Source organism: Scleropages formosus, chromosome 25 (assembly GCF_900964775.1).
Source record: "Scleropages formosus chromosome 25, fSclFor1.1, whole genome shotgun sequence".
Taxonomy (NCBI): Eukaryota; Metazoa; Chordata; class Actinopteri; order Osteoglossiformes; family Osteoglossidae; genus Scleropages; species Scleropages formosus.
In genome coordinates this window covers 6,493,822-6,506,881 of record NC_041830.1, presented here as the reverse complement: position 1 = coordinate 6,506,881, position 13,060 = coordinate 6,493,822, and the positions used below count along the sequence as shown (strand labels likewise).

The 13,060-nt window shown below is 44.0% G+C and overlaps 2 protein-coding genes across 3 annotated transcripts; both read left to right on the top strand.

Annotated features, from left to right (window-relative positions):
• The first annotated feature begins 3,028 nt into the window (after positions 1–3,028).
• On the top strand, positions 3,029–4,660 carry LOC108928105 (zinc finger and BTB domain-containing protein 5-like). Its single transcript, XM_018741886.2, has 2 exons — positions 3,029–3,261; positions 3,530–4,660. Exons 1-2 carry the CDS (start codon positions 3,052–3,054, stop codon positions 4,385–4,387), a joined length of 1,068 nt encoding a protein of 355 aa, XP_018597402.2. The 5' UTR covers positions 3,029–3,051; the 3' UTR covers positions 4,388–4,660.
• A 1,450-nt stretch (positions 4,661–6,110) lies between these two features.
• On the top strand, positions 6,111–12,848 carry prr11 (proline rich 11). Of its 2 annotated transcripts, XM_029249448.1 has the most exons (11): positions 6,111–6,188; positions 6,321–6,373; positions 6,995–7,110; positions 7,981–8,122; positions 8,366–8,488; positions 8,655–8,891; positions 9,821–9,910; positions 10,003–10,115; positions 10,780–10,839; positions 11,027–11,123; positions 12,727–12,848. In XM_029249448.1, exons 3-11 carry the CDS (start codon positions 7,010–7,012, stop codon positions 12,784–12,786), a joined length of 1,023 nt encoding a protein of 340 aa, XP_029105281.1. In that variant the 5' UTR covers positions 6,111–6,188; positions 6,321–6,373; positions 6,995–7,009; the 3' UTR covers positions 12,787–12,848. The 2 variants fall into 2 exon arrangements, with proteins under 2 accessions (XP_029105281.1, XP_018597620.1); XM_018742104.2 differs by lacking the exon at positions 6,111–6,188 and having other exon boundaries at positions 6,237–6,373.
• Positions 12,849–13,060: the final 212 nt, after the last annotated feature.

Below are 13,060 nucleotides of genomic sequence, written 5' to 3'. Positions count from 1 at the left end.
GCGCTGACGGACTGCAAGAAGCACGTCTGTGTGCACAGACGAAAAGCCCTACTCCTACCTCGAATCCGGCAAATGCTTCAGCAACTCCAGCTACCTGTACAAGCAGAACATTAACCTGTCGAACGCTTTACTCCGATCAGTTGAAAAAAGAATCCTGGCGGGATGGAGTTGGTTTGTTTTGTGAATTGCTTTTCATAAGTACATTATTGCCAGAACGTGACTTTCTACTGTACATAGTTTGTCTTTTTTATATTTATTGGGACTTCTCAGAGTGAGTTTCTCTTAATTGCTTTTAATCTCTGATTTAAGTAGCATTAGTGTAGTTTTTCTGATGATCTTCACTTTCAGACATCTTGCCAGGAATGGGCATCAGCATGATATTGTGGTCTTTAAGGGCAAGGTGCTTTCATCAGAGATTTTCTACAGGAACAGATCTGTGTGGTTGGTAGGAAAGTTGCAGCTGACTTTCTGCCCTTCGGTTCTGCTTGTGAGATTTGTACTCGCGACGGAGCGTAAATTTAAAGGGAAGCTTTGTTCTATTTGTGATAATGGTCGGGGGTACGCTTAATAAAACTCATTTGCGCATAATCTAGGTTTTTAAAATAGTGGAGCTAGCAGTGCAATCACTGTTTTGTCACCAAAGTAGTCCTGAGACTCATTTGAGGATCCGCTTTAAGCAGGTTAAGGATGCCGGAAGCAGTTGCATTTTTTTAGCAGATGCGTTTCCCCAAATTGACTTTCAATAAACTCTATGTAGTGTTATGAGAAAACGCACCTTATTCACCAAGGTAACAGATATTGCTAGATATACTATTGACAATGGGTTTCTCACCTATACATCAGTAGAACACTCAGTCACTCACACACCATGGGAGAACCTGAACTTGAACCTCCAGAGCACCTGGAGAACATGCAAACTTTGCCCGACCGAGTAGGGATCAATCCGATGTCCTCCCACACCACCCCAGTGCTGTGAAACCACAGTGCTACTCGCTGTGCTACCGTGTCACCCTGCTCACGTAAATGTTGCTGATACCTAAAAAAAAAAAAACAACATTGCATTTTATTTATGACATTCCTTATGATTTGTTACTTTTTCCTGAGGCTTCTCTTTCAACTGTTTCCCAATTTCTTCCTAACTTTCCATTAACAGCTTATCGTTGTCGGGTTCACAGCCGTCCGGAGCAAGTTCCGCAATCACTGGGCACTTGGCTATTAAGGGTACACCCTGGATGGAATGCCAGTTCGCTGCAGTTTTTCCACCCACACATTCACTCACAACATGAGGGCACTATATGGGCAATTTAGCATCACCAATCCATCTGATCTATGTCTCTGGGCCGGTTTACTGATCCTTGTTCAGAGCCCGAATACCAAGTCTGGGTATTTTCTTCAGCTGACCTCTGCAAGGCACCCCCTTCAGACATGTTATTTACCTGCAGATTCTCAGTGAAAGTGAAACTTTTGAAATAAAATCACTAGCATGTCAGACAGTCACTACTACCCCATTTTTACCAGTGAAATCAAATTTTGACCTTGCGTGCGTCGTCATTTGCCAATATTTTGGCTATTTACATTTATTACTTTAGCAGATGCTTTTGTTGAAAGTGACATACATCTCAAAGAAAATACAATTAGTTAGTGGAATAAGGAGAAAGAGAGACACAGCTGAGGACATGTGATTCTTAAGTAAACTTTGTTTCTTTGCACTTTATGCGCCGATATTCATCGCACACACAAGTAGGTGCACTAAACTCTCGATAGACTAACCCTGATCACATTCCTTCAGTTTTTTTAAAGGTACACAAACATTTACATACAATACTGCAGAGGTTCGATGGCAGTAACAGGAAGGACAAACGGGGGAATTTGCAGTAGTCCGAAACGTAATTGGTTACATTTCCTGGCTCAGCGATAGGCTAAGCAGGCAATTTTTTTAGCGCGCACTTTTTCCAGCAACCCAATCAGCGATGAGCTCCCCCCAACTATTGTTAGTTCGATCTCTGATTGGTTAAAAACTACTGCCAATCAATTTGAAAGTTCAGCGCTACGACTTAGCATCTTTTTTTTCTCGTTCTCTTATTCCGCACATGCACATTCGTGAAGCGCAGGACGTCTTGGACAGCGACAGAACTCATTATGATTACTACTCACTGTGGCAATATCTGTAATTATTTTCTCTGAAGTCCTTCGGATTGTACATTTTTTTTTGTACCGGAGTCTTTTATAAATTCACGTAAGTCTGCGTCTGCGCTATCCGGAACTCCACTTCACCAAAGCACAGTGATTGACCAGCTATCTTCTAAGGTAAGTCGGACTCTTGTGTTAGCTACATGTTGATGAAGTTTCATGTCAGTCCTATGTTACGAAAGTTGTTTTTTTTTTTTTTTTTATCCTCTGGAACCCATCATGCCGTATCGTATCATCATCATCATGGCGGCCCAAGCACGTGGCCGATCGTTGTGCCTTGATGTAACCATGGTAACCATGAAACGATTATTCTTCAAATCTGATGAATAGTAGTTAATTCAGGTTTTACAACAACTCTGTCCCCCGTGTCTTTTAATTATTTTCTCTCTGGTCAGCCAGATTATACATTTCTGACCTGACTGCTCTTTAGAAATTCGCCTAATTCATCTCATCATGTTTCTTCGTAGAAGATCATCATGCCTCCAAGAAAAAGACGCAGGATCGTCAATCCATATGCCCAACCCGGTGTGGGAAGACGGCACCTGAACGAGAAGTTTTCAACACTTCCTTCTTCCAGCACTGAGTTGAAAAAAGGACGTGTTACAACTGTACATCTCTAAAGCTGGACGAAGTGCAACTGAGACATGGAGACAATTGAAAACACATTTTTCATTTGAGGGTTTCTCCTTCAGGAAATCCTTGATTTCAGATATAAACATGCTTCGTAAATTCACATTTAAAAAGCTTAAAAGACTCTCAGACCCAACAGAATTTGAAAATTTTTCAGCAATGTGTGATGAGCAGTTTGACCTCTTTGAGGCTGTTGATCCTGAGTTCACAGTTCCTGTTGTTTCACCCAGTATGTTAGATGAAAAAATAACTTTTGAACAAACAGATTCTGGCACAATGACCAGAACTCCACACAGTAACCTTCAAGGTCATTCTGAGCCTGGGTCCTCTGCCAGTTCAAGGAGTTGTCAAGGTGACCCACTCACTCCTCAGAAAGCTAAGATGGAAGTGGCAGAACTCAGTGGACAGCTTCAGACCCCAAAAAGACAACGTGAAAGCCAGGTATGTGTCACTGCGTGACTGTTGATGCAGACAGACAGTGTGAGCTGAGTCTGTTTATGTAAATGTGTTGGAACGCTGTATTTTTTTAAACTGACCACTGCACAAAATGAGAGAAGCACGTTAATATGGATGGAGGAGAATTAGCTGGTTAGCATGTGCAGTGTGGGGGCAAACTGACACCCATGATGAACACGGTGCATTTTTCTTATTTCACTTCATTCATACCTGTCATGTCTTTTACCGTTTCTGCTTCACTCTCAACACCCAGGTCACGGATTTCCCGGGACACGTGGACCAGGTCTTCCAGCAGCTCAACTACCAGCGTCTCCGTGGTCAGCTGTGTGATTGTGTGATCGTGGTGGGTAACCGGCACTTCAAAGCCCACCGCGCCGTGCTGGCGGCCTGCAGCACCCATTTCCGCGCCCTCTTCTCGGTGGCGGAGAGCAACGGTGGCATGAACGTGATCCAGCTGGACAGCGAGGTGGTGACCGCAGAGGCTTTGTCTGTCCTGGTAGACATGATGTACACCTCAACATTAATGCTGGAGGAGAGTAACGTCATGGATGTGCTGCTTGCTGCCTCGCACCTGCACCTCAACTCAGTTGTGAAGGCCTGTAAGCATTACCTGAGCACGCGCACGTTGCACCTGTCCCTTCCGGGAAAGCGGTATATGCGCTGTTCTGATCAGCACGCAGCTGGCACTGCTTCAGGCTCCAGGCTCCAGCACCCTTTCCTGCAACAGTACAAGGTTCTCCCGATCAAGGTAAAAGAGGAAGCTCAGCAGGAGGAACAGCAGCAGCCTCAGCAAATGCAGGTGGTGGTGAAGAGCGAAGCCCTGAGCTCACCAGAGGCCCCTGATGAGACCAGTGACATCACCTCTTGGACAGAGGGCAGCAACCAAGCAGAACCTGTCGCAGTCAAGGCCAAGCTCAGTCCGCAGAGCAGTGACTGCAGTTTCTCTGACACGCATTCTGGCACAGACTGCATCCCGGGGGGTGCCGGGGTCCATCTGGGCGGAGAGTTCTCAAATCCGGGGCACCGTTTCGTCATCACCCTCTTTTTCCTCCGCGACCATCTGCGGCGCACTCCTCAACAGGTCCTCCTACAAATGGTTGGGGGACATTGAAGGCCCCCGCTGCTGCGTCCTCTCACCTGACAAGAGCCTCTGCAGATGTCCTTTCCAAATGCAAGAAGGTGCTGTCGGAGCACAACGTCCTTGTGGTAGAGGGACCCCGCAAGATCTGCTGCAAGACGTTTCTGGCGCTGACGGACTGCAAGAAGCGCGTCTGTGTGCACACAGACGAGAAGCCCTACTCCTGCCTCAAATGCAGCAAGAGCTTTTGCCAGTCCAGCCACTTGTACAAGCGCTCCAAGACCACCTGGCTGCCCTGGCAGAACAGTAACCTGTCCAACGCTTTACTCCGATCAGTCGAAAAAAGAATCCTGGCGGGATGGAGTTGGTTTGTTTTGGGGAATTGCTTTATGTGCTTTTCAACTTGTACCTCTAAAGTACATTATTGTGTGAACGTGACTTCCTGCTGTACATGGTTTGTCTTTTTTTTTTTGTATCTGGACTTCTCAGAGTGAGTTTGTTGTAATTGCGTTTAATCTCTGACTGATGGAACATTAGTGGAGTTTTTCCTGATAATCCTCACTGTTAGACATCTTGCTGGGAATGGGCATCAGTATGATACTGTGGCCTTTAAGGGCAAGGTGCTTTCGTCAGAGCTTTTCTACAAGAACAGATCTGTGTGGTTGGTAGGAAAGGGGCAGCTGACTTTCTGTTCTCTTCTGCTCATCACATGTGTGTAGTTGCAATGGACTGTACAACTAAAGGGAAGCTTTGTTCGATGTGTGACAGTTGGCATGGGCACACTTAGAAGCTGGGTTTTGTACAAATAAAGTTTTTCTTTTTTTTTTTTTTTTAGATAGTGGAGCTTGGCGTGCAGTAACTCTTTTGTCAGCAGGTTTATGGATGCCTGAAGCTATTACATTTATTTATTTAGCAGATGCTTTTCTCCACAGCGACTTCCACCGAACTCTGTTGTGTTATGAGCCCACACACCTTGCGTTGCTAGATACACTGCTTACAACGGGTCACTCATCCATGCATCAGTGGACCCCTTCAGACATGTTATTCACCTGCAGATTCTCAATGAACGACGCACTTTGAAATGAAATCACTAGCTGGTCAGACAGTCACTACTACTCCGTTTTTACCAGTGAGATCAGCTTGTTGACCTTGCGTGCTTCACAATTTGCCAGTTTTTTTGGCTATTTATTCCTGTTCCATAGGGGGGTGCGGTGGTGCAGAGGGTTGGACCAGGTCCTGCTTTCCGGTGGGTCTGGGGTTTGAGTCCTGCTTGGGGTTCTTTGTGACAGACTGGCGTCCTCTCCTGGGTGTGTCCCATCCCCCTCCAGCCTTATGCCCTGTGTTGTCGGGTTAGGCTCCGGCCCCCCAGGACTCCGAATGGTACAAGTGGTTCAGACGATGTGTGTGTGTGTTCCTATTCCCGTATAAGGAATGAACAACTGGTTAAGAATGAGTTTATGAAAGACCATTTTAACTCAAATTTGTTAAGTCCACCAACAAATGGAAATAAGTCAGCACAATAGAAAAACAGAAAAGATTAGATTTCTGTTTCTAAGTTAAGATTTTCACTCAACCGCTGTCCGGGTTTAATGCGCGAGTTGCTTCGTTTACGACAGCTGTTGCTGAGCAACCAAAAGGGGGGGGCGTGATTGGTCACATTCTCTGTCTCAGCGATAGGCTAAGCAGCCAATTTCATTAGCCAGCTCTTTTTGTAGCTGCCGAATCAGCGACGAGCACCTCCCATCTACAGGGAAATTCGGTCTCTGATTGGTTGACAACTCCTGCGAATCAATTTGAAAGTTCAGCGCTTCCCGTGAAGAGGACTCCGTTAAGGGTATGGCTATTCTTCTTACAATTAGTATTGTGAATAGTATTGCACATATCGGAAATTATTGTTAATATTTTTTAACTCGACATTGGCTCCAGAAATGCAAGATATAATGCATTGGTATGTGTTCAATTGCAGATGTAAAAGCGTGGCTCTACAATTCATCAGATGTGGTTTCTCGTACCGTCACCGTGAGTCACTCATGAGACTCATGTCTTCCTCGTTATTTTCTGATCTTATTCTGCACAAAGTTTATGAAAATTGACGATCATCGTAGAACGTTTTGCAAAGTGACGATACAAATTTACCACCCACTGCAGTAACGTAAGTTAAAATCGAATGCGTTTCGATCGTCGTTGTGAAGAAGGTTCAAGAATGTACATGACATGTAGTTTTTCCTATTTTTTTTTGTCGAATCAGAGATAGAAAAATTTAAAATATCTTGAAATAAATGACACCCCCACACATCATCTGAAACCGCTTGTCCCACGGGGTCGCGGGGAGCCGGAGCCTAACCCAGCAACACAGGGTGGAAGGCCGGAGGGGGAGGGGATACACCCAGGACGGGACGCCAGTCCATCGCAAGGCACCCCAAGCGGGACTCGAACCCTAGGTCGACCGGAGAGCAGGACCCGGTCCAACCTACTGTGCCAGTGCACCCCCCTTTATCTTTAAATATTAAAAAAGTAAAATCAATTTTTAAAAAATTAATTAAATATTGGAAATATTCTTTGTGATTAAGTGCAGGATTCTATTTTGGCACGTATAAAGGAATGGCCTTGTCTAAGTCGTGCTTCTCCCTCTCTCCTCAGGTCCTGAGATCCATAATGCAACATCATAGGAAGAAGAAGGCGACCAGCAGGTCTTGGGCCCTCAGGAGTAGCAGGCAGATTCGCTCACAAAGATCACGCACGTCGTCAACCTTGAGGCAAGGACTTAAAGACATCCCAAGCCCAAACACCTAACCTTTATCGAAAAGTTAATTTAAACTGAACATGTCATGGATATGAAATTCCTACCATTTGATTTTGACCAGAACTTATTAAATACGTCCACCTTGACTAACTTAGTGCTGTCGGGATCATGTAACCGTGAGCAAGTCATCGATCGTATACCAAAAATGTTTGCCGGTGCCTACTAAACTTTTATATTGCATATGTTTGTAGGCTACAATAAGTTTTCCACACTCCAGAAAAATCCAATTGTTGCAAACCCACGTTCTCTCACACCACCCGGCTGGCATGGTGGCACAACGAGTAGCGCTGCTCACAGTGCCGGGGTGGTGCGAGAGAATGTGGGTTCAATCCCCGCTCAGTCTGTTTGGAGTTTGCATGTTCTCCCCCTGTCTGTCTGGGTTTCCTCTGGACTGTGGAAGGAAACCAGAGCACCCAAAGACATGCTGTTCAGGTTCACCCATAGTGTGTGAGTGACAGAGAGTGTGTTCCACTGATGTATGGATGAGTAACCATTTGTAAGTAGTGTAACCAGCAGTGTAAGTCTTTGGGTGCTCTGGTTTCCTCCCATACTCCAAAGACATGCTGTTCAGGTTCACACAGAGTGTGTGTGTTCCATTGATGTATAGATGAGTAACCCATTGTAAGTAGTGTGTCTAGCAGTGTAAGTCACCACAGTGAATAAGGTGTGTGGGCTCATAACACTACATAGTATCCAGTGTAAGTTGCTTTGGAGGAAAGTGACTAAATGTAAATGTTTGTAAAATTAAATCTTTTATTAAATTCTTGTTTTCAATGATTACTTTAATGGAGGTGTAAATTAAACTGACCTGACTGTTTTCTAGCCCAAACAGCGCGATTTCCCCAATTTTTGAAGAGGATGTCTGTGTGAAGGTACAGCGGCAGTGGACTCCAGCACTGGGCATCAGACTGGCACTGAAGGCAGTGGGCAGCTTATGCCAGGGCTGGAAAAGCACTTTTGCACAGGTGTGTCATTTGAAATGTTGCCTAAAATCCTTCCGGATTTTCTCTGCACAAATTTTGAAAATTGCCATCACGGCAGAGTCAAATGTGTGTTAGTCCTCTGTGTTTTGTTATACTGAAATTAATTTGTTTCAAAGTGAGAAGTTTCACAATCTCAGTCCCTGCTAGTGCACAGGTTTTTCTTGCCTTATTTCTTATAGATTGATCTAGCTATGCTTCTTTTTTTATTTCCCCTTCCAACTTCAGGCATGTGCTGGATTCCTGAGTGCCGTGCTTTCTTGGCGGGAGCAGACACGTCAGATGGACGTACTTCGGCAGCAGGTTGCGGAGTTGCAGGGAGAGATGAACCTGCTGCGCTGCGCTCTGCAGGTCAGCTTGGACTAGATACGAAAAATTGCTGCACAGAAGTAGAATTGACATCGCTGTATTTGATCTGAGTGCACGTTTCAGATTACAACACCAGTTATACGTACTGCAGTACTTGATTATGTTGTTTTTATGTGCTCCCCTGTGAAACTGTGCTTCTGCATTCCAGGCCAACAGCAGGACAACTTCCTTGTGCTGCTGTCAGAAGCTGAGCTGCAACAGTCAAGTCCAGTTATCTGCTCCTCTTGCAAATGATTGTGGATCTACTGTGGATCCCCTCCCAGTGTTTACACCTGTGGTACCACCCCTCCCACCTCCTCCACCACCGCCTCCACCTCCACCTGCCATACCACAACAAAGACCTCTTCTGATTGTTAAGAAGAGACCGGCTTCTCCAACCCTACAGGTTAAAAACAATTAACAAAAGACATACAACTACTGTTACTAACTGTACTGGTACTAACGTGCAACTGCTCTTCATTCTTGGGAAGAAGTAAAACACACACACACACACACACACACACACACACACACACACACACTTGCTGATGTCGCTTGTCTCAAGTGGGGTCGCAGCAAGCTGGAGCCTAACCCGGCAACACATGGCGTAAGGCTGGAGGAGGAGGGGACGCACCCAGGATGGGACACCAGTCTGTCACAAGGCACCCCAAGTGGAACTCAAACCCTCGACCCACCAGAGATCAGGACCCACCAAACCTGCTGCGCCACTGTGCCGCCCCCCCCCCCATAGAAGTTAATACACACACACACACACACACACACACACACACACTTTCGGAACCGCTTGTCCCATACGGGGTCGCGGGGAACCGGAGCCTAACCCGGCAACACAGGGCGTAAGGCCGGAGGGGGAGGGGACACACCCAGGACGGGATGCCAGTCCGTCGCAAGGCACCCTAAGCGGGACTCGAACCCCAGACCCACTGGAGAGCAGGACCCGGCCCAACCCACTGCGCCACCACGCCCCCCCGTTAGAAGTGAATAATAATACTAATTTATAAATGAGAAGCTGGCAGATTTGTGAAACTTCAAGGTTTGGGGTACTCGGGCTGATTCTCCCCAGAGATCATGTAGAATTTCAAAGATCAGCAGTGTGTTCATAATTATAGGAGCAGAAGATACTGTAGCCATTGGACTTCTAACCTAAAAGGAAATCCTTTAAGTTCCTCTAATACTTGCTATAGTACAACTGTGCTGAGGATCTTAGCCTGAATTCCCCCCGGCAAAAATACAATAACACAACAATATGCCCTTCTTCAGTTAACTAACTAATATGAGGTAGACCAGTGAAATTGTTTGCTCTCCTTCATGTAGAAGGAGAAGGGACATCTAATTGCAGTGACTGTCAGGGACCTCCAGACTGTGAAGCTGCGAAAAATAACAGACCCCATAGGCAAGCTGAACGTAAGTGTGCTCTTCTGCGAGTGAGTGTTTTCTGTTAAGTTGCACTGAATGTGGTCTTGTTGCAGTCCATATTTGATGTTTCTTTGTTACAGGTGTCTCCAAGTAAGAGTCGTGCTCCTCTGGTCACCGTAGATGACCTACAGAAGGTTCGCCTTCGACGCTCCACCTCTGACCTTCCATCCAAGCTGCACCTGAGCTTGGGCAGGTAAAAATGAATTTTTCCACTTTATCCAACCAACCATATGGGAAATTACATTTTATTAGATTTTTGTTGAACTCCTTTGTAATTCATATAAAAATGTAATGTTTCCTGTGAAAATATTTTCTTTTCTTCGTTTAAAACATTTCGGTAATCCATCAATGTTTACTGCCGGTGAACAGTTTGAGTATACTTTAACATAGTTTTTGTGGGACACCTGGCATTTGATGAATAAATTTAAGCAGGAAACAAGATGACATGTTTTTCCAGGTCTTCCGCAGCACTTCTCAGCGATGTAGAATACTTATGGGTGGCTTTGCTTTCACTCTACAATTTGTCATATCTACAGTACTGCCAGGCATTACTGTACTCAGACTTTTGACTGACACTTTTAATGTTTGAGAAATTGTTTGACTGTTTTCATATTTACCAAAGACTACACACTGGTTGGCACATTTATCTGGATAGTATGCCATGGAAGTAAGGTGAAATTTAGCTAATGGAATCCTGTCTTTAATTATCTTGTCAAAAATTAATGGCAAGAGCCAGCTTGAAATTTCTGCAAATGAATGAGGAACTATTTGTGTAGAATGATTTTTTTTTTTTTTTTTTTTTTTTTTTTTTTTTTTTCTTTGGTTGAAATTCACATTTTTCTTTTTATTCTCTGCAGAACACCCAAAAAAAGTCCTATGCGTTTGCGTAGCCAGCTGAAAAAAGTTCAGATCGAAAGGTAATTATATATGCAATATGCTGGTTCTTTAATTTAAACAATGTTGCATGTACACAGCACACGCTTGACATTAATACATAAGATCCAGAGTGTAGTGCAAATATACTTCTTGTAAAGCTTTTTCTTGTTGGTCTGGTGTGCTGTTAGGTTTTGAAAGCTACATGTAAAGACCTGTACTATCTTGCAGGAGTCCTGGGGGAACACCGCTATTCAATAAAGAGAACAAAGAGACTGGCACAGGCCTGACTCCAATCATGACTCAGGCCCTGCGGCGCAAATTTCAGGTACAGTGGTTCATCACGTTACAAACATTTGAGTTTTTACAAAATTACGTTTTCCTGTGTATTTCTAATAGCTTTTTTTTTTTTTTCCATTGCTCTTTTCTTTTATAATTTTTCTGTTCCCAAGCTGTATTTCCACATCCTGCCATTAGTTGGCAGCAAAACACTCTCAGGCAGAATAGGAACACAATAAAGTAGAAGACCCAAAAAAAGTGAAGAACCATCTTGATTCAACTATTTATAGCTCAGAGTTAATACAATGTTAAAATGTAAAGTCTTAAAGTATTTTTGTTTACTATAGCTATATCCAAGACTGTTAAAGTACCTTAAACATAAAACAAAGAGGGAAATCTGTTTCATTAAGGGGGGGGGGTGTGGTGATGCAGCGGGTTTGACCGGGTCCCGCTCTCCGGTGGGTCTGGGGTTCGAGTCCCACTTGGGGTGCCTTGCGACGGACTAGCGTCCCGTCTTGGGTGTGTCCCATCCCCCTCCACCCTTGCGCCCTGTGCTGCCGGGTTAGGCTCCGGTTCGTCATGACCCCACTTGGGACAAGTGGTTTCAGACTGTTTGTGTGCACGTGTGTTTAATTAAACTTTTCATAGTGTAGATAAAGTGGTACAAAGCAGACGAACATGGGAAATGCTTATATAACATCAGCAGCATTGAAGGAGAAGTTGTGGAGATGCTTTTCTTTTTTGCTCATTTTAAATGGGTTTTAATATTTGAAGTTTTAGGAAATAATAACTGTACTTGACAGTCACACCTGCAACTGTCTCTCCTAAGGTAATACATAAATTTGGATTTTCTATAAGGTGTTTGTCGCTTTGGAGAAAAGCATCTGCTAAATGAATAAATGTCAATGTAAAATGTAATGAAAATGTGATGCCGAGATATAGTGGCCTTGTATCGGGAGTGTATCGTCTTGCAACCCGTTTCTGGGATAAAGCAGACAAACCCCAACCATGTGTTCAATGAGCAGTTATTGATAATGGATGGGTAAAAATATTATGGAGTGTTTTTAAATTTAAGTTTGTTTGAAAACTTTACTGGGGTGGCACAGTGAGTAGCCTGGGTGGTGTGAGAGGACAGGGGTTCAGTCCCTGCTCAGTCTGTGTGGAGTTTGCATGTTACCCCCTGTGTCTGTGTGGATTTCCTCTGGGTGCTCTGGTTTCCTCCCACAGTCCAAAGATGTGCTGTTCAGGTTCCCCCACAGTGTGTGAGTGACAGTGTGTTCTGCTGATGTATGGATGAGTGAGCCAGTCTAAGTAGTGTATCTAGCAGTGTAAGTCACCGCGGTGAATAAGGTGTGTGGGCTGATAACACTACATAGTATCCATTGTAAGTCACTTTTGAGAAAAGCATCTGCTAAATAAATAAATGTAAATGTACTGAGCCTTACTTGTTACTCAGCTTTTTCTGATTGCATTTCAGTAGTAAAAGTGACATTGGAGCGACAAACAAATTATGTTAGGAACAGATTTCCAGTGCTACTTATGTTTTTGAATTGAGGACCCAGTTTACAGTGATCCCACAGAACCTCTTATACAAGCATATATTGCAAAAGGTGTAACTTCTTTTAACTGTCAACCATTTCATTTCTCCTCAGAACACTATGGCAAGAAGTCCCTCACCAAAATCCAACAGAAGCTTTGATGAACACGACTGATCTTATTTCCTTTACTTCGGTTACATTTTAAACATATTAAAATATGATGCATGTACCCTTGTCTGCACACTATTAATAACAAGGGCTTTTTTTTTTTTTTTTTTTTTTTGCTGCAGCTTTAACAAGAGGCAGAAATTCCTTGTGTTTTTAACCTTTTTTTTTTTTTTTTTTTTTTTTTTTTTTTTTTCTTTCTCCCCTCTCTACTGCATTTTGATGCTTTTCACATGTGATCTGTCTAAAACTTAAGGGACTACAGTTTTGCTCACACACCCTG

What these genes read in the sequence shown, in the direction of transcription:
- LOC108928105 (XM_018741886.2), top strand. Translation starts at nt 3,052, where the DNA reads ATGTTAGATGAAAAAATAACTTTTGAACAAACAGATTCTGGCACAATG. An exon ending in AAAGACAACGTGAAAGCCAG is followed by an intron (nt 3,262 to 3,529) that starts GTATGTGTCACT and finishes CTCAACACCCAG; the next exon opens with GTCACGGATTTCCCGGGACA.
- prr11 (XM_018742104.2), top strand. Translation starts at nt 6,305, where the DNA reads ATGTGTTCAATTGCAGATGTAAAAGCGTGGCTCTACAATTCATCAGAT. An exon ending in CGGCTTCTCCAACCCTACAG is followed by an intron (nt 8,892 to 9,820) that starts GTTAAAAACAAT and finishes TCCTTCATGTAG; the next exon opens with AAGGAGAAGGGACATCTAAT. An exon ending in AAAAAAGTTCAGATCGAAAG is followed by an intron (nt 10,840 to 11,026) that starts GTAATTATATAT and finishes ACTATCTTGCAG; the next exon opens with GAGTCCTGGGGGAACACCGC.